This window comes from Perissodus microlepis, chromosome 18, assembly GCF_051167445.1.
Source record: "Perissodus microlepis isolate ML-2025 ecotype Zambia chromosome 18, ASM5116744v1, whole genome shotgun sequence".
Classification (NCBI taxonomy): domain Eukaryota; kingdom Metazoa; phylum Chordata; class Actinopteri; order Cichliformes; family Cichlidae; genus Perissodus; species Perissodus microlepis.
This window is the reverse complement of record NC_140478.1, coordinates 1,553,833-1,579,159: the sequence shown is the minus strand read 5'-3', so window position 1 is coordinate 1,579,159 and position 25,327 is coordinate 1,553,833. Positions and strand designations below refer to the sequence as shown.

General features: G+C 42.5%; 1 protein-coding gene across 3 annotated transcripts; it reads right to left on the bottom strand.

Moving 5' to 3' along the window:
• Window positions 1–989: 989 nt before the first annotated feature.
• coa1 (cytochrome C oxidase assembly factor 1) lies at window positions 990–19,106 on the bottom strand. Of its 3 annotated transcripts, none has more exons than XM_084912900.1 (5): window positions 18,810–19,106; window positions 16,045–16,152; window positions 3,955–4,106; window positions 3,276–3,352; window positions 990–2,351 (listed from the first exon to the last, which is right to left on the bottom strand). In XM_084912900.1, exons 2-5 carry the CDS (start codon window positions 16,136–16,138, stop codon window positions 2,183–2,185), a joined length of 492 nt encoding a protein of 163 aa, XP_084769026.1. In that variant the 5' UTR covers window positions 16,139–16,152; window positions 18,810–19,106; the 3' UTR covers window positions 990–2,182. The 3 variants fall into 3 exon arrangements, with proteins under 3 accessions (XP_084769026.1, XP_084769027.1, XP_084769028.1); XM_084912901.1 differs by lacking the exon at window positions 18,810–19,106 and adding an exon at window positions 18,510–18,790; XM_084912902.1 differs by lacking the exon at window positions 18,810–19,106 and adding an exon at window positions 16,259–16,608 and having other exon boundaries at window positions 4,012–4,106.
• Between the last annotated feature and the right edge of the window lie 6,221 nt (window positions 19,107–25,327).

Here is a 25,327-nt window from a genome sequence, read left to right as displayed (position 1 = left end):
GAATGGCTGCAATCACAGCATTGTAAGACGGTGACAGATGTACCCTTAGGCCCCCTCCTCGATTCAGAGATGGTCTTTCCCTTTTCACGTAAATGGCCTCCTTGACTCCGCCCTCAAACCAGCGTTGCTCCCTGTCCAGGATGTTACATCCTCATCATTGAAAGAGTGTCCACTGGCCTGTAGGTGTAAACAGACTGCAGAGTCCTGGCCTGACGAGGTGGCTCTGCTGTGTTGTAGCCAGAGGTTGTTTGGTTTCCCCGATGTATAAATCATGGTAATCCTCCTGCACTTAACAGCGTACACTATGTTACTCTGTTTGTGTCGGGGGACCCGATCCTTGGGCTGGACCCGTTTTTGACGCAGCGTGTTTTGTGGTTTAAAAGCTACCTGGATAATTGAGCATGCATCATAAGTACAGAGTCTACCAAAGAAGAGCCCTTCACAGATGAACTCCTCACCCCATTTCTAAGAGAGAGGACAGTCACCATTCAGAGAAAGCTCATTTCCTCCACTCGTATCTGTGATCTCATTCTTTTGGTCACTGCCCACAGCTCATGACCACAGGTTGCTTTTATGCTTGGCTTGCTTTTCACCATGATGGACCGGCACAGTGGCTGCAAGACCCCAAGATACTTAAACTCCTCCACCTGGGGCAGCCACTCCACCCTTTTCCGGCCTCAGACTTGGAAGTGCTGATTCTCACTCCTGCCGCCTCACACAAATTGTCCCAGTGCAAGCTGGACAAAAAAGTAGGGTTTTCAGAATGTCATTGTTTTCATGTTGTCATATACATCTGATATAGAATGCTAATATATAATGAGATGCTAATACCTATGTAATAAGCAGAAGGGGTTACATGAAGAGGATGTGGGATGTATGGAATCTTTGAACCATCTACACTAAAGTCGAAACTCGTCGTTCAACATTCAGGCAACTCCGAACAGTGATGAGGTACAACACACACTCAACAGCAAGAGGAAGCCAGGATGTCAGATCATCGTGTCATTTATTTTTAAATATAGAAACAGACCAACTTGTCATTAAACTGAACCTAAATGTGTTTTCCAGACCTGAAATTTTAATATGAAGTTATGAACTTTGTTCTTTTTAATATATTGTTTTCAAACTGTCTTGTCAGTAAGCTTTTGCAGTCAGAGCTCAATAAATGCTCTACAGGCTCCTCTTGTTCCCAGGTTTCTTTTATCTCTTTATGTATTCATTTCTATTAGTGTTATTTCAGCTGCTATAGTTTAAGTGCAGTATGACAATGTCTAAGCTGACAGGCAGGAAAAAAGGAAGAACTTCTGCACCTGCACGAAACAACACAGGAAGAACAGAAAACCGTATTTGGTGATGTTCATGGACTCTAGACTGCAAAGGATTTTCATCCAAGTATTAAACAACAGTTTCTTTACTTAAAACGCATCTGTTCTTTCGTTAAAACTAAAAGTCTGTACTTGAATCACATGCTGGTTGAAGTGAAATCCACTGTGGCGCTGTGCAGAGACAAAATTACAAAAACTGTGTCACTGTCCTAAAATGTAATGATCTGAGTGTACATGTCCAACCATTTCCATAAAACATTGTCTGAAAATCTTTGTGACAGTAGGAAAAGTATTATGACCAAATAATAATGCATCCACACGCACACATAGCTTCAAGTGTTGCTATTTTGGAAATTTGTTATTTTGGAAATTTTGACTGAGACCGAGTGCAAAAATAACAGGATAAAAAGCTGAAGAGAAACCACAGAAAGCCGAGCATGGCAAACATGCATTCTTTATATCGGTGGTTGCGTGTTCGCTCTACATCTGCACAGGAAGCAGAAGGTTACGGTAAAAGTGAAACCACAGCTTTACGTCCTGTTTTATGAATATCATACCGTTTCCCCTGAACACATACAGACACACACATCTGCAAGTCTGTGTGAAAGTCAATTATGGATCATTAGAAACTAATACATTTGTAACATTTTTTGATTGGTGCATATTTGTACATTTCTAATGATTTGTGACAGAGGCAGCAGTGAGTGCACAAGTCAACTCAGCTCTGACACTACGTAATCAAAATCAGCTGCAACAGTCTGCAGCAGTCCGTGGCACTGACAGAGCTTTTCTTCTTGATGCTTCCCCTAAAAGATGACCATACAATAAATGTGGAGTAAATATAGCTCAAAACATCTTCAGCGCCTGCTTCCTCTAGCAGGCATAGTTGTTTGTTCATAAAGCTGGTCAGTGTCTACCCCGTCTGCGTGCCCTGCTGCGTGGCTTTGTGCTGTAGTTGATGGAGGATTCAGCAGGTCAATGACATTTCCTTCCCTGAGCTTTAGAACGGCTTGCTTCAGATTCCACCTGCAAGGAGTAACAAACACGGGTGAGGAATAGCGACCATCAAGCTTTCACATCAGTCCCTATGGTTAGCATTCACATCCTGCTTCATTTGTTTTTGACGGCGGTTAAAACAATTATGGACAGTTTCACAGTAAGTCATCATAAAGTGTGCTGAATAGTGTTCAGCTGCAAATACGATTCAAGGCCTAGAAACCCGTAGATGTTATTTCAGCTTTGTGTGGATGTGTGTTTGTGTGGTTTTTAGTGTTAAAGTTGAAACCACGCCTGAGACTACTAACACGGTAAAGGGTTGTTAGTCAGTTACAAAGTGAATATAAACTATTCACTGAATGTACCCAAAACACATTACATATGATTTCTATCAGGACATCAGGTCATAACGCACAGCCCTGAAACACACATGGTCTTTACAATATAAAGTGCCCTAAAATGACTAAAAAATGACTACTGTCAATGTGTCAGCTCAACACAATACTCTGCAATAAAGCATGTGAAGTGTTACATTATTCTTTGTGACATTTTCAAAAATAATGATTTTTGCTTTTTTCCATTAGTTATTCATTAATCGAGCATCTTTAGTCAGATTAACTTGAACCGTAACATTTAAATGTAAATACAACTCAAATATAAACGGCACTATGTGCATGATATACTTAAAAGTTTGTCCCCGGTTACTCACACACACTCACACACACACACACACACACACACACACACTCACACACCTACCTGTCCTGGTTATGCAGCAACACCAACACATACACAATAAAATATAATATGCTGATCACGAATGGCAGCGTCTGCATGTCAGCCTAACTCTGCTCACCTACTGAGCTAAACTGGCGCCCGTCAGTCACATCACTAAAATAAACTGAATACAAATTCATCAGCAGCAGCAGTTCAGTTCTGGCACAACTGTCTCACCTGTTTGTGTTGGGATCTCTCAGTGAAGACGCACACAGATAGCCTCCGGTTTTAATCCCTGTCACAGGAATCTTTATCTGCAAAGCAATTTACACTCAGTATTCAATATATTCAGAGTTCTTTGCAATATGATTGAGTTTGTGATTTCCATTTGCTCACTATGTGGATTCTACACCAATTTTCTATACATCTAAATATTTTTAAAAAGCTACTTGTAAGCAAATACTTTAATTATACGCAGAAGGAAAACCAGTTTAGCTGCACATGCAAAACTAGAAAAGAAAGAAGTCAGAGATGACAGCATTGGTTGTCTGTGTTATTGGCACACTTGACCTCCTAATCCAGCGGTCCCCAACCCCCGGGCCTTGGACCGGTACCGGTCCGTGAGTCGTTTGGTACCGGGCCGCGAGAGTTGAGGCTCAGGTGTGAAATGTGTGGTTTTCAGGGTTTTTATCGGTTTTCAGCGTTATTTTGTTATCGTTTTTATCGTTAACTCGGTTTTCCTGGGTCTTTTCACGTGTGTTATGAATAAATTTTCTTTTTTTCGGTACCGGTACTAGTTTTATTTTGTTGTATTTATCTGCGACACCTTAAAGGCCGGTCCGTGAAAATATTGTCGGGCAAAAACCGGTCTGTGGCGCAAAAAAAGGTTGGGGACCGCTGTCCTAAAGGACAGTACCTGTGCAGTGTGCTTATCTACACGGTTGTATCTGTCAGTCAGATGGATGTTGTGGACCTTTAAAGGTGGCGCCCCCAGGCTTTCCATGGCAACTGGACATGCCTCCAACTCCTGCAAAGCCAGCCTGTGGTAGTCTGACCCAGCAAAGTTCTCTAAGTAGACAGCAGACAGAATGATATATGTGAGTGAACAAAAACAGGAAAGCTAGAAAATAATACAACATTTTAAAGTATGAATGGAAACATGGGTGATTTTAACATCCATGTAGATGCTAAAAATGACAGCCTCAACATGGCATTTAGTCTGTTATTAGACTCAATCGGCTTCTCTCCAAATGTAAAAGAACCCACCCACCACTTTAATCACACTCTAGATCTTGTTTTAACATATGGCATAGAAACTGAACATTTAACAGTGTTTCCTGAAAACCCTCTCCTGTCTGATCATTTCCTGATAACATTTACATTTACAGTAATTGATTACACAGCAGTGGAGAGTAGATTTTATCAAAGTAGATGTCTTTCTGAAAGCGCTGTAACTAAGTTTAAGAATATAATCCACCCACTGTTATCATCTTCAATGCCCTGTACCAACACAGAGCAGAGCAGCTATCTGAACGCTACCCCAACAGAGGTCGATTATCTTGTTAATAATTTCACCTCCTCACTACGTACGACTCTGGATACTGTAGCTCCAGTGAAAACTAAGGTCTCTAATCAGAAGTACCTGACTCCGTGGTATAATTCTCAAACACGTACCCTAAAGCAGATGACTCGTAATCTGGAGAGGAAATGGCGTGTCACAAATTTAGAGGATCATCATTTAGCCTGGAGAAATAGTTTGCTGCTTTATAAGAAAGCCCTCCGCAAAGCCAGAACATCTTACTATTCATCACTGATTGAAGAAAATAAGAACAACCCCAGGTTTCTCTTCAGCTCTGTAGCCAGGCTGACAAAGAGTCAGAGCTCTGTTGAGCCAACCATCCCTTTAACGTTAACTAGTAATGACTTCATGAACTTCTTCACAAATAAAATTTTTATCATTAGAGAAAAAATTACCAGTAATCATCCCACAGATGTAATATTATCTACAGCTACTCTTAGTACCATTGATGTTAAGTTAGACTCTTTTTCTCCAATTGATCTTCCTGAGTTAACTTCAATAATTACTTCCTCCAAACCATCAACGTGTCTTTTAGACCCCATTCCTACAAAACTGCTCAAAGAAGTCCTGCCATTGATTAATTCTTCGATCTTAAATATGATCAACCTATCTCTAATGGTCGGCTATGTACCACAGGCCTTCAAGCTGGCTGTAGTTAAACCTTTACTCAAAAAGCATCTCTAGACCCAGCAGTCTTAGCTAATTATAGGCCAATCTCCAACCTTCCTTTCATATCAAACATCCTTGAAAGAGTAGTTGTCAAACAGCTAACAGATCATCTGCAGAGGAATGGTTTATTTGAAGAGTTTCAGTCAGGTTTCAGAGCTCATCACAGCACAGAAACAGCTTTAGTGAAGGTTACAAATGATCTTCTTATGGCCTCTGACAGTGGACTCATCTCTGTGCTTGTCCTGCTAGACCTCAGTGCAGCGTTCGATACTGTCGACCATAATATCCTATTAGAGCGATTAGAACATGCTGTAGGTATTACAGGTACTGCACTGCAGTGGTTTGTATCATATCTATCTAATAGACTCCAATTTGTGCATGTAAATGGAGAGTCCTCTTCACACACTGAGGTTAATTATGGAGTTCCACAGGGTTCAGTGCTAGGACCAATTCTGTTTACATTATACATGCTTCCCTTAGGCAGCATCATCAGAAGACATAGCATACATTTACACTGCTATGCAGATGACACCCAGCTCTATCTGTCCATGAAGCCAGATAACACACACCAATTAGTTAAACTGCAGGAATGTCTTAAAGACATAAAGACCTGGATGGCCGCTAACTTTCTGCTTCTTAATTCAGATAAAACTGAGGTTATTGTACTCGGCCCTGAAAATCTTAGAAATATGGTATCTAACCAGATTCATACTCTGGATGGCATTACCTTGGCCTCCAGTAACGCTGTGAGGAACCTTGGAGTCATTTTTGACCAGGACATGTCCTTCAACGCACATATTAAACAAATATGTAAGACTGCTTTCTTCCATTTGCGCAACATCTCTAAAATTAGAAATATCCTGTCTCAGAGTGACGCTGAAAAACTAGTTCATGCATTTATTACTTCCAGGCTGGACGACTGTAATTCATTATTATCAGGATGTCCAAAAAACTCCCTGAAAAGCCTTCAGCTAATCCAAAATGCTGCAGCAAGAGTCCTGACAGGGACTAGAAAGAGAGAGCAGATTTCTCCTGTTTTGGCTTCCCTTCATTGGCTTCCTGTTAAGTCCAGAATTGAATTCAAAATCCTGCTCCTCACATACAAGGTCTTAAATAATCAGGCCCCATCTTATCTTAATGACCTTGTAGTACCATATCACCCTATTAGAGCACTTCGCTCTCGCTCTGCAGGCCTACTTGTTGTTCCTAGAGTATTTAAAAGTAGAATGGGAGGCAGAGCCTTCAGTTTTCAGGCCCCTCTTCTGTGGAACCAGCTTCCAGTTTGGATTCGGGAGACAGAAACTATCTCTACTTTTAAGATTAGGCTTAAAACTTTCCTTTTTGCTAAAGCATATAGTTAGGGCTGGACCAGGTGACCCTGAATCCTCCCTTAGTTATGCTGCAATAGACGTAGGCTGCCGGGGGATTCCCATGATGCATTGAGTTTTTCCTTTCCAGTCACCTTTCTCACTCACTATGTATTAACAGACCTCTCTGCATTGAATCATATCTGTTATTGACCTCTGTCTCTCTTCCACAGCATGTCTTTATCCTGTCTTCCTTCTCTCACCCCAACCGGTCGCAGCAGATGGCCCCGCCCCTCCCTGAGCCTGGTTCTGCCGGAGGTTTCTTCCTGTTAAAAGGGAGTTTTTCCTTCCCACTGTCGCCAAAGTGCTTGCTCATAGGGGGTCATATGATTGTTGGGTTTTTCTCTGTATCTATGAAGCGCCTTGAGGCGACTTTTGTTGTGATTTGGCGCTATATAAATAAAATTGAATTGAATTGAATTGAACAGTTACTCTTTTTACTCAAAACTTAAAGTTAAAACAAGCTTTCACAGTGCACAAACCAAGAGTTTAGTACACTTTTAAAAAGGTTCATATGGAGTGAGCAGGACTCGTGGTTTGGCAGGGATGTGATAGGACGAGGAGACAGTTGCTCCTCATTCTCTTTTATTCAGAACATAAGCGTCACACTTCTATACTTGTATAGAAGTTAGCTGGTTAGAGAATTAAGAGGATGTCTGTTCCAGTTTTAGTGAAAGCAATGCTAAACTGGTGGCTAGCGTTAATCACCTGGAAAGCCGACAGAACATGCAGGTCTGGTGGAATCCATCGAAGGTGGGTGCAGAGCCCATCGCTCACCTGTTGCTAAGCCAAACTTAGGTCAGAGGCCATGGCCTGTAATCATTCGCCTTTATCGCTATCAGATAAAGGACCTGATCCGCGAGGCTCGGCGGAGAGGGAAGTTGCAAAAAAGGGATGGCTTCGCTCAGCCGCTGACGCGAGGGATTAAGTGGACAACCTATCCACTGTATTTGTATCATCCTGAGCATCTATGTTATGTTATTAACTACCTCAGTCACGTTATCCTTTGCTGCAGTATGCAGGAGGCTAGACTCACAGAGGCTGCTATGGTTACGGGAAGACTGTTCAGCAGTGGTTTTAAGTATTTGCTCGTGTCAGCACTCTGCATACTTGTATACATACGTGCACGTATTGGTACCACTTTTATTTTACTTTTTTCTTTCTCACTTTTCAACGTTCTGTGTATCTGGTAAGATGTTCTGTTCTGATATGGTTGAAGGCACAGCCATATCTAACCAGAAGCTTAGAGGTTTAATTATGAATATATTCTACAGAATATGGGAGCTTGAATTTTTGTTTTCTCTTTTTGAATAAGGTAGGAAGTGTTTTGGTGAGCTCGCTGCTTTTCCTTTTGGCAGCCGTCATCAGCTGGGGAAAAAGTAGTGGGGGTGATTATAGAGTAGTGGGTATGGAGGGGTGGGAATGATCTGATTCTAATAGTAACGTTTTAGGAGGCTCAGAGGCCTCGGTTGTGTTGGTTTCATTTGTGTTTGCAAGAGAACCTAAACCTATTGTATATGCATGGCTCTCTATCTGTGCACGAATCTCTGTCGAGGTTGGGTAGTGCTGTAGACTAGTTAGGTGGAATATTGAGGTGTAAACCACCCTGCTAAAAGGATGTTCTCACACATCAAACAGTGCGGGGCAGCGGTGGTTTGTTTTATATTGTTTTGTATTGTTTAAACAGGAAACACACATTTGAAGGTCGGATAGCACCCATCTTACTGGGGGAGGGGCAGCATTTTCACTCCACTCTTCAGGCCGAAGCCAGAGGTGTTTCAGTCGTTACTGATCCAGATGTGCGCTTTGAAAAACATGAGGTCATTTCTGATACGTTAAACTCTACAATACCAAAGAAGTACTGGCCAACGTATCGATAATGTTGATTTCTCTTTATTGCCTGATCTGAGCTCTGCTGGTAGGATCCAGTGTTAGACTGACCCTCTCCCAACCACAATAACTAAACCTGCATTGTTTAATAACGGCTTTTTTTCCTCATTGTGGCGTTCTCCTTTTTCTCATACCTGTCCCAGGACTGATTATTTTCTTATTGATCATAAGTTGCTCTCACTAGTCAGTGACTACCTGAGCACAGTGGTGTTGGACCATGCCTCTCTCGTGCCAATCATGAATCTCCCCGATGCCCCAAAATACGGAAAACATTAGTGATTTAATTCAACTCTTCTTGCAGACAAGAATTTTCTAAAATTCACGGAAAAACAAATCTGTTTCCCCCCAAACGAATACAACAAATGAGATATTTAGCCTGACAATTTGGGATACACTGAAAGACTTTCTGAGCGGGCAAATAATTTCTTATTCAGCAAACAAGAAGAAAAAGGGAGTGACTTGAATTAGCTAACCAAATCAAAGAAATACTTCAGCTATATCCAAGGATTAAAAAAAACTCAATTATATAATAGACGGTAATGCTGCAGACTATGTTTGACATCCTTTCGACACTCAGTTTAATGTCAGCTTCTAAAGTGTAAGAGTTTGTTCTATATGCATATAGAGCTGACAGGATGCTATCCAACCTGCTGAAGGGTATCCAGGCAAAACTGCATATTCCAAAAAACAGAACGACCAATGGTACCATCACCTCAGATCATGTTAAGAGTAACAACACATCCAGGTCTCTCAATTCTCAACTTTATACCTCTGAGCTTCCACAGGAGAAAACTCTGATGGAGAACTTTTTTAATTCTTTGAATATCCCATGCTCTCTCCGAAATGTAAAGAGATTAGAGGAACCTATAAAACAGGCGGAAATTAAGATTTCATCAGTCTGGAAAGTCTCCGGGCCAAGATGGATTTCCTGAATTTTTTTAAAGCATTCTCAGTATTGCTTTCACCTCAACTGTGTGTAGCACTGCCATATTTAAAGGAGTCAGCCAAAGTCCCTTCATCGTTCTATGAAGCATGTATGACTGTTGTTCTAAAGAAAGGTAAAGATCCACTCGAATGCTCATCTTACAGGTCAGTCTCCTTACTCACTGCCAAGAGTTTGACCAAAGTTTTAGTGCATAGGCTGGAAATCGTTTTACCATCAATCGCATCTGAAGATCAAACCAGCTTTAAAAACCAGTATCTGTCATCTGTTTGATATATTATATTCTCCTCGCACGGAGACTCCAGACTGTATCTGCTCCCTGGATACAAAGAAGGCGTTTGATTGTGTGGAGTGCGAGTATCTATTCACAAGCTTAGGAAAATTCAAGTTTGGACCCAAATTTTATTTTTGGATAAAATTGCCATATCTCTGCCCTAAACCCTCAATCCTTTCAAACTCCCAGCAGTCACAGCTGTTTAACCTCCAAACCCAGCAAGGGTGTCCCCTTAAGCCCGTTACTCTTTGATGTGGATATAGAGCCACTGGCCACGGCTGAGCAGATGTCTCTGGGAACTGGAGGAGAGGAGTCATGCATAAAGTATCCCTGTATGTAGAGGATCACCTGGTCTTCTCGTCATGTGAATCTATACATCCTATTTTCTACATTTCTACTCAGTATGTTTTCAGGATGCAAAGTGAACTGAATACACCGTAAACACTGCAACACTTCCACGTCTTTTTAATTTAATTTAATTTTTTACACATGGAGGGGCAAACACCCTTGAGTGAAAAACTCTGGTCTCCACAAGTCTAAGCATAATTTCCAGTATTACTATTGGGCATCTAATATATGCTGGACCATATTTTGGTTTAATTTCCAAAGACACATCTGTCGTGGCAATACTTGGATCTCCACTTTCCTTGGCCTCAAATAAGTCATTTGATAATCCGGTGGTGAGGCACACAGTGAGAAAAAACACTGGTGAGACTGACTGTTCTCCTTTGAGTCCAGTCGCACCAAATTATGTTTTTCAACCATCCTTAAGCGATTCTGTGTTTCAGGATTGGTGCAGTAGGGGCTTTAGGTGCTTTGTATCTTTTATGAAACTCTGAAAAATTCAATCTCCTGCGCACAAATTTTTTCAGAGAACTTCAGATCAGACACTTTGTTCAATCTCAGATGTCGTACTTTCCAGAGGCTTGAAGACGGCTGATATGTTCCTATATTTGTATCCATCTCAGAAAGAGTTAATATCTGTTATTTATGACACGCTGGGTTTTCCCCTCTTTATTTTTAATTTAACATTTTTTTACTATGCAAATTTCTGTCAATGTTCTGCTACTGGAAACTGAATTTTCCAGAGGAACCTACCCGAGGGATTAATAAAGTTTTATCTAAGTTTTATCTTGTCTACTAAAAGATGTGAACAAAGCATTACAGACAATCCCTACTGCAACCATCTCCAAAACGAATCAGCTGATCTAAACCACAGCAGCAGTGACCACTGAGGTGCCTGGCTACAAAATGAACAACCACAAGGAGCAGTACCCCCGTATGTTAGCATGGAGGGAAGTTCTGGGGAAGCATTGAAAGTTGGCTAAGTGTGATCAAAAAAGGGATCTCTAAGAATCTGCCAAGCAAAGACTCACAGCCTTGGTCACCACTTGATAAGGTATATCAGACAGAAGGCAAGAGAATAAACTGTACTCTTAGTGGCAGGGGAACAATATGAGAAAAGCCCCACCAAGGCTAGAGATGGAGAAGGGGAGAAGACACAACCTATAACAGCATTGTTCAGTGGCTAGTGGATGCAAGAGCAGACCACAGCAACAGGATCCAGTAACCATCACAGTGCAGACATCCAGTAGGTCTCCAGTATGAAGAGTTGGACTGAAGCTGGGTAAATTAAGCTCTCTTCCCTTAAATAGTAGGTTAATTGTGCTGAGACCTTCTGTGATCCAACTTCTGTACCCACTTTCTCAAACAGATGGAAGCGGCAAATTTTTCTCCAAGTTCTGTTTCTATCCATGTTTCTATCCATGTTTCTATCCATGTTTGTTCCAGGAATGGTCGATTAAATGCTGTCTGAGCTTCCAAGCTCCATTGCAGGTGTTCTGTGTCTTGCTGCTATTGCACACGGCTACAATGGAGGACATCGAGGCAATGGTATAGCCGGCCCTATTCCAGCAAGTAGGCTTCACTAAAACTCTGAATTTGTTAAGTCTGTGATAAGGGCTAAGTCAGCTACCAGGGCAACAGAGTCTGAAGTAAACATGCTGGCTGGCAGGTTTTCTTCATCAAGCAACTAAATTTGCTATCAAATCACGTAGCAGAGCAAGTTAATTAGAAGTTTTTACAATCAATGAAATCCCAGTTAATCGTTACTTTGCTATTTTTTGTACTTAACATGAACTCTTATTATAATTACATCACAGATCTATTAACTTTAATAAGCAGTCACACTGATGGGAAAACATTTGTCTGGGTTAATCTCACCGTCATGAAACTGTGGCTGAATTTCACTTTCTGGCTCCGACATTTTGTCCTTTAAGGTCGCAGCTGAATAATTCAATTTTAAATCAAATGTTCTACTTACTGTGATCAAAGTCCAAGCAGGCTGAATGATGAGTGTGTAAATTATAATAAAATGATATACTTTATATCGTGGTCACCACTGACATGGAATTAAAATGGAGGCTCTGCTCTTTATTTAATCGTTACCATGGTGAACGGCAGTATTGGGGTTCTACTGACGATTGCTTTCCTTCTCTACTCACGCGTGCACTTAACTCAGGGTGAAAATACTCAGAGTTAATGAACTGTGATCAGCTGCTCTGGAACAGGAAACTCAGGTTGTAGCTTGGAATTGGGCCCTGCTACCAAAGTGATGGTTTACTTCTGCACCTCGTCGTTGGACCATTGTGTGGGTTTGTGTGTAGCCGTTTCCCTCATTGCAAGGTTTGTTTCTTGTGAAGGAATTGCTCTCATGACTCGTTCAGTAGCGTCACTCCCTGGCCTATAAGTGACATTTCTGGCTGGACTTACCTCCCTTGGAACCCTGGCCAAGTAAGTATTGAAAGTACATGGTAACAGCTAGTATCACCAAATGAACCCCACCAAAGAACTCAGTAGAATCAAATCAAGCTGAGCAGGTAGAAAAGAGGTTTTAGTCTTCCTTGCCTCTGCTGCAGTTTGCACCTTCTTTTGTTGAATCCGCTTGACTTGATGTTTCTTATTTTTCCACTCAGTTCTCCTTGGCTTAGCTAAATGATGCCGTTTTCTATCCACGGTCTTCCCACACATTCCACATGCAGGTGGCATCATTAGTTCCTGAACTGAAACATTCTGTCATAAGCCTCAAAACATTGATTCTGATCATCTGGACGCAGCGTTTTCAGCGTTTCGTCACTCATCCAACTCATGCATAAAGACACTGTCATAACAGTTTGTGCCTCAGTGAGTGACTCTTTGATATACAGGGTGAGTAAGTAAGTTTTATTTATATCACCTTTCAAAATGCAAATCACAAGGAGCTTCAAATCAAATAAAAACCATCTAAAAGGGAAATAAAATAAAATGCTGCCCAAATGACAGTTTAAAAAAGCTAGTCCCATAAAAGTAGACCTATCAGACTGACCATGGCTCTCCAAGGTAATGAGGTAGTGCAGATACGAGTGGGCAGAGGTGACTACCTTCAGAGGGCTGCAGATACAACAGGGAAGATGCAAGTGCAAGGAAAAGGGCCAGGAGCAACACTGCACAGTAATAACAGGTCAGACAAGTGGGACTCAAAGCCAAGGTTTCAAACCACAGCGCAAGACAGAAGGCAGGAAGTGGAGGCAGGCGAACCAACGGTGCAAAGTAGTCCCTCTGAAGGCAGCAGCACGTAAACACACGGTGTGCACCAACAAACGCTAAAGTGAGCAGAAAATATAGAAAGGAAAGAACCAGGGTGGACACAGGCAATCAAGTCGCCAAGAGAAAGGGAAGTGACTGTAACTGCAGGAGCTGGAGAACGACCTCGGCATCATTCTGAAGCATTCAGTGCATGGCCAGGTCGAAGCTAAGCTTAACTTCATGGACGACATGTGCGGAGAAGAAGGGTCGTCCAGGGCTGAAAGGAAAGAGGGAGACAGATCAAGCAGATGATGGTGAGGCTGGCAAGAAAAGCGATGAAGGAGCAGAGATCCAGCTCTGAAACTGCTACGATTCTCTTTGTTGAGCTGATGTGGGAGGAGGGTTTGAGGTTGGCAATGAGAGGAAGCAATCCAAGTACTCGACCTGGCAGCTGAGTCTCGGGAGGCTGACTGAAATGCTGTAATATGCTCACTGGAAGTCAGGTATCAGGGCTTTGTTGGCTCCTCAACTTCACTCCTCCTCTGCAGTCTACGCTGCACGGGAGCAGCACTGATGCCAGCCACCAGAAAACTGGCAGCAGAAGCATAAAGCCAGCATGTGGTTGTGATTACAGAGATAGCACAAGGTCTGTGGGCTAAACAACAGGGGATAAACATCCTTGGCTGGTGGTCCTCAGCTGATGCCACCCACAGATGTTTACTGTGGCTCCCCCAGGCAAAGGCCTTCAAGGGGCACCTGAGCTAAAGGGCATCATTAAAGGTGGGTGAGGCAGAAATGCCTAGCAGGATTTCCACCATCCTGCGTAGTGATGTGAGTTTGTGGAGTTTCTAAAAGAGGACACCACAACTGCAAAGTCACCTCTAGTCTAGATTATCTTTGTCACTGTCAGTCAGCTTAGTTGCTCACATTTGTGTGGAAAGTCTTTACCCAATGAAAAATAGACAAACAGCACACTTGTTTTCATATTTGTCCGGTGAGTTTGCACCAGCAACAGCCAGTTTCTGCCCATCCTTTTGTGGCCATGGCCTTCCTGTCATGTCTTATCTGTGATATATCCTGTTTCTTGGTTAATTCCCATGCTTGTGGCAGCTGCCGGTTTTGCTCCAAACATCCACTTCAGCACAAATTTCATTGATGCAAAAGTTAGATCTGAGCATGCAGTGTCCAACAATTTAAAGGCGAAAACTGAACTGCACAGTTCCATCTCGTGTTTGCGCATCACTGCATCATGTTCAGAGTCTCTGATGTAGTTTTCGGGTATATTGTGGGTCTCTTATTATCTGTTGGTGGTAAGAATAAGAGTCACAGGCACAGTCTTCATCTTCTCTGAGAAGCAACCTGTCAGGTTTTGTGATTCTTACCAGTGTCTCGGTCACCGGTCTGCTAGATCACTTTCACTTTACTGGTGAATGTTACAACTGTTATTGTGGCTACAACAACAATGCACCCTCTCTGCTTCTCTTCACAATAAAAGTGCAACTGAAATAATCTTTGTAATCAAAACAGAAAAACACGCTCAGCTGCTCCCTTATTCACAGGAGATCGCCCCGGCAGGTAGCTGTGCACGTCTGATTTCGCCTTTGTAACGGCCTTCCTGAAGCAGCTGGATCCTTCTCACCATTTCAGGGTAACAGGATAAAAAATACAGTAAGAAAAGCTACAAATGATTTTCTCATTTCACCTGAAACATTCTGCTTCAACTCAGCATATTATATCAAAATCTACCCATTGTTATGGGAAACTGTCATCAATATTAATATGGGTTTTTGAATGTACACTTTAATATTTACATTTTCTTAGAGCTAAAAGGCTCCTCACTTTACTCTGCACATTCATTTTAAAAGGGTTTTCTAAGAAGTTATCTTAGATTAGACAATTCCTTAAATTAACAAATGATTTTGAATACGGCTTCTGGAAAAGTCAGCATATTGGAAAGAGGTTCAGACTTACAGCTGTCAGAGGTCGAGGCAGAAGAGGGTCAGGTATTAGAGCAAGAAGGGTTAGGCTTTATCATTCACTCACTGCACACATAAGGTGCAAAATATTTACAATTAGTAAAAGTACATTATCATGCACCTCTCTTTTATCATTTCTTTTAACCTCCTAGGACCTGCCGTCCACATATGTGGACATCACATTTTGGGTTATTTAGACCAAAATATGCAATTTTGCTCTACAAGGGCCTGATATCCACCTACGAGGACATTATGCTGCTACTGTTCTATCAAAATTTTAAACGAATATCCTCATATGTGGCTCTTATTTTTCTTAAAAACAAAAATAAGGTAAAAAAAAATCTGGTAATGGTTTGTTTTTACATTCATCGGGCCCCAATCAGCCCAAATACCAAAGAGAAATTAAAAATGCATGTCGTGGAAGAGTTCGGGTCTTAGGAGGTTAAACCCAACTTAAATTATGTTAAACCACCAAAACAGGTGATGACATTCAAACAGTCACCATGTTTTTGAACATGTGCAACAAACCACAGGGTGGTGCTAATTCCTGAAGCCAGCCCAGGTCAGCTGGAGCTGAAAACCTGAAGAATTCACTCTCAGGAGTGCAGCTGAAGTTAACGTCAAGTTGAATTTTTCTACACTCTCAAATGACACATTTCTGAGAGCGACAGTACATGATCGAAGCTGCTGAAATGAAACGTTTCGCTAACTGTAAATGAAGCACTACAGAGCTTTTGTACTCACTCTGTAGCAGGTAGTACATTGTGCCGATCCCTGCACCCGTCAGCACGGTGGTGAAGATGGTGAGCTGCTGCAGGTGACTGTTGGAAATCCTCATGCTTGCTTTCTTTCCTGAAAATAATGACGAGGATCTGGTCAGTATACAGAGAGCATCTGTGTTTTAATAAGGAAGTATTCATGATTTGCCATGAATTCTGTGGTAACTACAGGACACAACCTAAAAGTTTCTGAGAGGCTTCAGTCTTACACATTTCCAATTTTCTGAAAGAGAAAAAACATGTTTTGTCATTTTTAATAGCAAAACATATGGTGACACACTGACTCCTCTCCTACACACATACAGTTGAACAAGTACTATTAATATCACCGCCTACATCCATGAGACTGTTCAGCTAATGGTGGTAAAGGTTGCCAACACAGGCAAAGACACATACATGCACATTCCACTCCATATCCAAATAACTGTGAATGCATCCAAGTCTGGTTCATGCTTTGATTTTTTCCCTTATTTTCAGTCATATGTATCCTGTGTTTATGGTGGATGCTAAGATTGAACATGTCCAAACCTAGCACGGGTAATCCATATGAGCACAGGGCTGTGTGCTTAGCCCCTCCTATATTCCCTGTTCACACACAACTGTGTGGCTAAACACGAGTCCAACATCATCATCAAGTTTGCAGATGACACAACCATCAAAGGCCTCATCGCAGACAACGATGAGACGGCCTACAGAGAGGAGGTGATGGCGCTGTACGACTGGTGCCTGGAAATAACCCGTCTCTCAAAACAAGAGAACAAAACTAGAGAGATGATAGTGGACTAGCGGAAACGACCAGTCGGGGAACACCAGCCCATCCACATCAACGGTGTCAAGGTCGAAAGGGTCAGCAGCTTCAAATTCCTTAGAGTCAACATCACTCAGGATCTCTCCTGGACCCTTCACACAGACGCTGCTATCAGGAAAGCTCGCCAGCGGCTTTACTTCCTGAGGAGGCTGAGGACGTTTGGCATGAACGCCAACATCACCTCAAACCTCTACAGGTGTGCGATCGAGAGCTTCCTGATGAGCTGCATTACAGTCTGGTACAAAGCTGCTCTGCCAGCAGCTGGAAATCACTCCAGAGGGTGAAGGCAGCAGAGCACATCACTGGCACGAGGCTTCCTGCCATTCAGGACATTTATCTTCAACCTCCGTAAAGCACACAGCATCATCACGGACCACAGCCACCCAGCACGTCAGCTGTTCTCCTTGTTACCATCTGGCAGACGTCACGGGAGTCTGTCTGCTCCGACTACAAGACTCAAAAACACTTTTTACCACCAAGTCGACACCTCAACCACAACACTTCACAGGATGCACACAGCTGTCCTGCAGTTTCTCAGGTACATAATACACTCTGCACTGGTCACCCCATTCTTATTTTTTTGTTAGTATTTAAATAAAAGTAAAAACCCTTACTCTTACTGACCCTTAACCCTTACTGTACTGCTGAGTGACTGTCTTCTGCTCGTCAAATACATTTCGACCCTGTGCTAACTTGCACATGACAAATATAACTGAAGCTAATGAGCCAAAATGTTAGGCTCAGCCTGGCAGTATTATATCAGCGCAGTGGATCCTCAGACTGAGGAAGAAATCAATGGCTGCACCACTATAATAGGGAAGTTTAACTGCAGCTGAGAGTCTCTGTTTAGCTGACATGCAGAGGCCTTAGAAGGTTCAACTCATCACGAGAGTTTTTCACAAGACAAACTATCTACATAAGAAACAAGTAAATAAGTATAGTTAAGTACACGGGGTTTTGAAAAGTAGCACTTTTCTTTTTTAAATATCATTTTGCTTCTTGAGGAAGGGAGACCAGGAGAGGGCTGAGGTGTGCCGAATTAAAGAAAACTGGACTGACTGAGTGGTTCGTTTAAAAGTGACATTTTTAGTTCCGATTGTTGTCAGTATGTCAGCAGAGCAGGGAGATCAAAACAGTTTCAATCTTATCAACATTGATGGAATCCTGAATGCAGAAGAGAGCTGTGGGGTTTTAATATGACCGGTAACAGCTTCACTGTTGGTCTGGTGTTTTTGGAGTGACACGCACGCCTTTGACCTGCAAACATGTGTGCTGGGCGTCCAAAGAGTTACATTTTTGACCAGCCTGTATTATAGTACATGTTGAGAGAGCTCATTGGTTTTACCTATTACAGGATGTTTCTTGTATTAAACCTTGTTAATGAGACCGTCTCCACCAGTTGGGACTGAACCAGCTGATATTAATTTGGAAGATTGCTTTCTAATTACTGACAGATTTAAGACGGTGTCGTGACTTTTCGCGCCTCCCATCACTGGTTACAAATAGTGTTAGCATTGCACTAACTCAGTGCATGAGTGAAACACGCAGCGCTGCAACAGGTCCTCCAATAATCCGTTAGAATGGAAAGAAAGTGTAAAGCAAAAGAGATCTAACAGCAGCACCGTTGTGGCTGCGCAGACTGTTGATCGTTGTTGAGGGCAGATAAGCACCGGTGTGAAGTACACAAGGCAGGCAGACGTGTTCTGTGTCTGGGTCCCAGCAAGTGTAATGCTGTAACTGTCCGGTTTGCTGAAACACATGCAGCCGCAAACACCGCGCATTCACTGCGCCAAGGTTATCTTCTATATAGTCGTTGCTCACAATGATATTTAAATAGCTAAGGTGCGTCACAGTTAGAGGGCTGCATCCTTGGATACAACTATAACACCACACGCCGGTCACACATCGATACAAACACTCACCTCGCGTTACGGTGGACCACTGTATTCTTTCTCTCTACATCCGGTAACGTCACAAAACCCGTAGCCAATCGGTTGTGGGTGCGCTTTATCAAACAGCCGGTTGCGCCCGTTGTCGCTTGTTCACGCAGGGGGTGTTTATCGAAATATGATATTAGACCCTGTCGGACATGGTTCAGAAAGAAGCTGAAGCTGGAAGCCTTCCTCTGCTGCAGTACTACACGGGACCTGTTTATGGTGGTTCATCAGCAGCACGGCACGTCTCACCACCATCATACATGCCCTGCATCACCCTCACATGTCACTCCCGACTTCATAGTGATGTGATCGAAATATCGATTCCTCCGATACCAGTCATTTATGTTCTAGAATCGATTCTCATATTAAAATATCGATATTTTAGTAATTTAGGGTAGATTTGTAGTTTATCATTAACAGGAACACAGTGGAAAGAAACTATATCATTCTGATTGTCTACATTGGAAGGAACTACTTCCTCTTACGCCTTTCATAGTCATGTGTGAAACACGGCTGTATAAATGTGTGGCAGCCCCTGGTGTGCGCACTCGCAACAATAGCTGAGCGTAAACGGAGTCATGTGTGGACGTATTTTACCTCCACAAACAGCAAAGACCTGGTTTGCATACATGTGGCAAGACAGTGAGGTGTTGTGGCAACACCACTAACCTCATCAAGCACGTTAGAGTAAATCATATCACAGAACATGACGAGCGTATGTTGAGACGAACTGAAGAGGAGGACAGGGACAGGTGCTGCTAGGGCGAGACAGACGTCTCTCAGGGAGTCCTTTAGTGCTGCAGGCAGGCAACGTGTTCACATAGGCACAACTTCAGTTTTTTTATTTCTATATGTTAATTGTTTATTATTAAGTGATAAGAACAAGTAATCTGATGTCCTATAAGCATTATGAAGCTATAATTTGAGACACAATAAATAAAATAAGTTTTTGTACAAAGTATCGGTATCGGATCAGTATCGTCGATACCACCCTGAATATTACTTGTATCGGATCGGACAGGAAATCGGTGGTATCGCACATCACTGCTTCTTCATGTAGTGCCGCAGTTCCACTCGATGTGCTTTATCATCTGATTCATCTGATTTCTTATGGGGTTAAAAAGAAGCCAGTTTAAAATGAAACAAAAAAAGTATTGGCATTGAAAAATAATATTGTAAGTGAAATAAATAAACAGAAAAATTTTGTATTGAAAGTGAAAAACAATACTCATTGAAACTCTAAATATAGACATTAAAACAAATAATTCCCAACCAAGTCACCCTTTTCTCCACTGCTTGTGTCGCCATCTTGTTCTTTCGATCACTACGGAAAGCTCGTGACCACAGGTGAGAGTAAGGATGCAGACTGGTCTGTAAATTGAGAGCTTAGCTTTCACATCAGCTCTCTCTTCACAATGGAACGGTACAGTGTGTAGACCAGTATAATGGATTAGAGTGAAAATGTTCTAGAGACAAATGTAAGTGAAGCAGAATTACAGAAACTGAATGAAACTGTCACGAGGGCTGAACCACTGCACCTTAGAAACTTAGCACTGATGTCGGCCCCACCAACCTCCTCAACCAATCCAACATAGTTCAAAAGTTCACAATGACAATCACAATGACATTCATATTTACATAAGTTGAAGCTCTAAACGAGTACCCAGTTTTGCTTCTCTGTAAACTATCTGCATTTTGATAACGGATAATGAACATTTCCTGGGGAAATAATTATTCATGTTCCAGATAAATGCTCACTTAACCTGCTTTTATCTCTTTGATCCAGCTGGCAGGGATATCGATGTCATTACTTTGTACATGCTTAAAAGCCATTTCTCAGCATTTCATGCTACTTAGACCATAAAACATTGCAGTGAGTGCCTTTATACGTTCTGCCAGCTCTTTCTCCATTTGTTCTTCAAAGACTTGAATGGTAAGTCCAGTTCTTTTATTTCCTGGCCTTATTTCTTCTCCACTCATCTTTTTCTTGTCCATGTATGTTTTAATGTCATCCTGCACATGTTCATCTTCCTTGTCACCTGACAAACAGACTTCCCCTTCTTCACCTTGTTCACTGCTGTGTAATCAATTATTGTAAATGTAAATGTTATCAGGAAATGAACAGACAGGAGAGGGTTTTCAGGAAACACTGTTAAATGTTCAGTTTCTATGCCATATGTTAACACAAGATCTAGAGTGTGATTAAAGTGGTGGGTGGGTTCTTTCACATTTTGAGAGAAGCCAGTTGAGTCTAATAACAGATTAAATGCCATGTTGAGGCTGTCATTTTTAGCATCTACATGGATGTTAAAATCACCCACAATAATTATTTTATCTGAGCTGAGAACTAAATCAGATAAAAAGTCTGAGAAATCAGACAGAAACTCTGTGTAAGGTCCAGGTGGACGATAGATGATAACAAGTAAGACTGGTTTCTGAGTTTCACAGCTGGGGTGGACGAGGTTAAGCATCAGGCTTTCAAATGAATGAAACCTCTGTCTGGGTCTTTGGTTGATTGACAAGCTGAAGTTGAAGATCGCTGGAACCCTACTAGGAGGAGGACACTGTGGGAAACATGACAAACATCTTAATCCTTATATTAAGAGGATGTCTCAAGCAGGCGTCCACATATGTGGACATCACATTTTGGGTTATTTAGACCAAAATACTCAATTTTGCTCTACAAGGGCCTGATATCCACTTATGAGGACATTATACTGCTAGTGTTCTATCAAAATTTTAAACGAATATCCTCATAAGTGGCTCTCATTTTTCTTAAAAACAAAAATAAGGTAAAAAAAAAAATCTGGTAATGGTTTGTTTTTACATTCATTGGGCCCCAATCAGCCCAAATATCAAAGAGAAATTCAAAATGCATGCAGTGGAAGAGTTTGGGTCTTAGGAGGTTAAAGTTTCTTTGATTCAATGCATGAAGGAATATTTTTTGCAGATAACCAGACTTTCTGATCCGTATGATGGCGCAGAAATCCAGCTGTGATTGTCAACCGTAAAGGTGATGCTGTACAAAAGGGACACATAGCTCCCCTTCAGTAACAGGGAACAGAGGAGGTTGATAGCTGAGTGACTATTCAAGAGGGAACAGTTCATTAGTTGACGATGTCATCAAATTATGGGCATGTTCCACCCAGGCCAGTAGAGAGATTTCATGAGGTGTTGCAGCAAAGACTCCAAATCTTGATTCGCTTCTTCAGTCTGACCGTTTGTTTGAGGAGAGAACCAGAAGAGAAACTGACCTGGGCTCTGATAGTGAAACAGAACTCATTCGATACCCTGGATTTGAACGCGGGCCATGCAAACAGAACACATGATCAGGGAGCAACTGGGCCATCTTAATAGCTAAAGGTAACTGACCGTACAATAAAAATGGGCAGCCATGGAGAAGCGGTCAGTAATGGTGAGTATTGTAGTATTACCTGCCAATGGAGGAAGGCATGTAACAAAATCCAGAGCAATGTCTGACCATCCTGGTGTAGGCAGTAGTGTGAATAACCTGGGAGGAGGAGAGCTGAAGGTAAGAAAATCCCAGAAGAGTTTGGGCTTTGTTGAGAAGGTGAGCGATGTTGTTATTGTTTATATTGTGTGCACTTGGTATTTCTTGTCCTTCTGGGTTTGCCGTAGTGGTAGCAGGCTCGCGAGATTAAGGAAGTGAGAGGTGTACGTTGGACATGTGTATGGAGTGAGGGGCAATGAAAGAAAACAGTGGCTCGTGAAGCAGTTCGGGAAGATTTTTTTATTATTAGAGATAAAACGATTACAATTATAGAGGAATCAGACTCATAAGATAAGATAACCTTTATTAGTCCCACGCGTGGGAAATTTGTTTTGTTACAGCAGTGGACAGTGCAAAGTTACATAGAAAAATTAGAAACAAACAAACAAACAAACAAACAAAACACTGGACTAATATACCAATAAGATACTGCACACAACTGTACACAATAGAATAGAATAAAATAAAATACTATATACAATCAGTCCTGAAAGGAAGTTGGGGAACCTGGGAACCATAATCTACAGCTATGGGGCTGAGCGGTTTGGGGTAAAGAACAAGACTCAGAGACAGCAGAAAGGCCCTTTAAACCAGTCAAAGTCCAGGAGACAGCGGAAATTTGACAGATTAGTGAAAACCATGAACCATGAGTTCTCAAATACCTGTGGAAGCTGATGAAGGTAGCGTGGCAGAAAGGAGTGATTCCAAAGGCTTGGCGAAGAGCAGGAGGTATTCTGATCCCTAAGGAGAAGAACTCCTCATCCATCAGCCAGTTTCGCTGAACGTAGAGGGAACGATCTTCTTCAGTGTCTTGGCCCAAAGACTATCTGCTTTCCTGCAAAGAAACAACTATACTGACACATCAGTGCAGAAGGCCGGCATCCAGGGCTTCTCAGGATGTCTGGAGCATGCCAGCGTCATCTGGCACCAGATTCAAACTGCCAAGAAAGTACAAAGGAATCTTCACGTGGTCTTTTTAGACCTTGCCAACGCCTTTGGGTCAGTTCCGCACGAAATCTTGTGGAAGGCCTTCAACTATTTCAGCCTACCAAACCACATCACAGGACTGGTGAAGACCTACTTTCAGGATTTACAGTTTTGTGTGACAGCTGAGAACACCACCACAGCCTGGCAGCACCTGGGAATTGGAGTTATGGCAGGCTGCACGATTTCCCCTCAGGCATTTATCATGGCAATGGAGTTGGTCATGCGGGCATCTCAGTGGGTAGTGGAAGGTTAAAGAGTGGCCTTCATCTTCCTCCCATTAGGGCCTACATGGATGACATGACCATTATTACAACAACAAAACCATGTACTAGGTGACTGCTACAGAAGCTCTAGAAAAACATAGAATGGGCAAGAATGAAGTTTAAGCCAAGTAAATCTGGTAGCATCTCCATCATAAAAGGAAACTGACAGCCGAGCAATTCTATATCAGTGGAGAACCAATTCCAACAGTCTTCGAGAAGCCCAGAAAGAGCCTGGGACGGTGGTATAACGCAGACCTCAATGGAGTCTAATAGACTAAGTTTCATCATCCGAGCGACGTACCATGTTCTACCTTCCCCAATAAATCTGCAGCTGTGGTTTGGAAAGGACCCAGCCTGCCCCCTGTGTACAGTCCCAGCAACACTCAAGCACATCTTGGTTGGTTGTAGGACTAGCCTTACTCAGGGCAGACACACATGGAGACACAACCAGGTTCTCAGGTGTCTAGCCGAGAAAGTTGAGCGCAAAAGAAAATCCATCAACGCTCAACCTTTCACGAGCCAAAAGGAGCGTCAGTTTTCATCAGCATTTGTCCGGAAGGGAGACAAGTCGAGGACGAGCCCCTCAACACCAGACCTTGGCCAGCTGAAGGTTGCCAGGGATTGGCAGATGCAAGCGGACTTGGATCAGAGGCTAATTTTTCCCACAGAGATCGTAACAACTACTCTGCGACCAGACCTCGTCCTCTGGCATCCGCTCCAATGCCAGACTGGTAGGCAAACTGAAGTGGGTCCAGTGATGAGCTCACCAGGCGCCGAAGCTGAGCCAGGACCAGCCGCTCCAGGGTCTTCATCAGGTGGGATGTCAGAGCCACCGGCCTGTAGCTGTTGAGGTCCTTGGGTTGTGAAGTCTTTGGCACTGGTACAACAGGTTTTCCAGAGCTGTGGGACTCTCCCCAGCCTCAGGCTCAGGTTGAAGAGGTGCTCCATCACCCCACACAGTTGGTCTGCACAGTCTGCATATTTTATTAATTCCTAAGGAAATAATGTCAGAAGGTGAAACAATGGTCTCATATGAAGTTAGCTCTCGCTTCACTTGCGTTAAAGCTCCTAAAGCAGAGGAGCACAGACCGAGTGTTTTTGCCCTAGGAACTGGGTCTGCATTTCTCATATTTCATATAAAAGGATCAGTACTACAGGCAGAAACATGGCTGACCATGGGTTCCCCAGTTCACCCACTGTATGTGGAGGAAAAGAGGGTGTTACAGTCGCTGACTTCTAGGGGCTCTCCTCCTCCTGTTTTCCAGATCTGCCTCATGAGCACAGCTGAGATGTGTTGCAGCTTGTCAGCCACTGCATAAAGACTGCTGTCTCAAAGCACCACACCCTTTTTCTTTCCCTTTTCCCTGGGCTGTGAGCTGCAGGGACTTGGGCAGCAGACTGCAGGTGTGTGAACCTATAAAGCTTGGTGTGACTTTGGTTTTTCTTTTTGTCAGTCAAGGTGTGCCTTTACAAAGAATTGTGAACCACCGTGGAAGCAGGTAGGGGTTCTTCCTTTTTTTGTTTCAGCCATTTTCTAATGTTTTGTGGCTGGACAGGGAGCCCAGCTGTTGTATTTTGTTTTCTGATAGTGTGGGCTTAGTTTCTTTGTTTGTTTTTTTAGCTAGAAAGTGTGTTTTGTTTGTTGTTCTGGCCTTGGAGACCCTGATGCACAGAGCTTCCCTGTGTTTTACTTTGGTCCTAATTGGCTCATTCGATTAATTGTGAAATAAAGTGTTTTACTG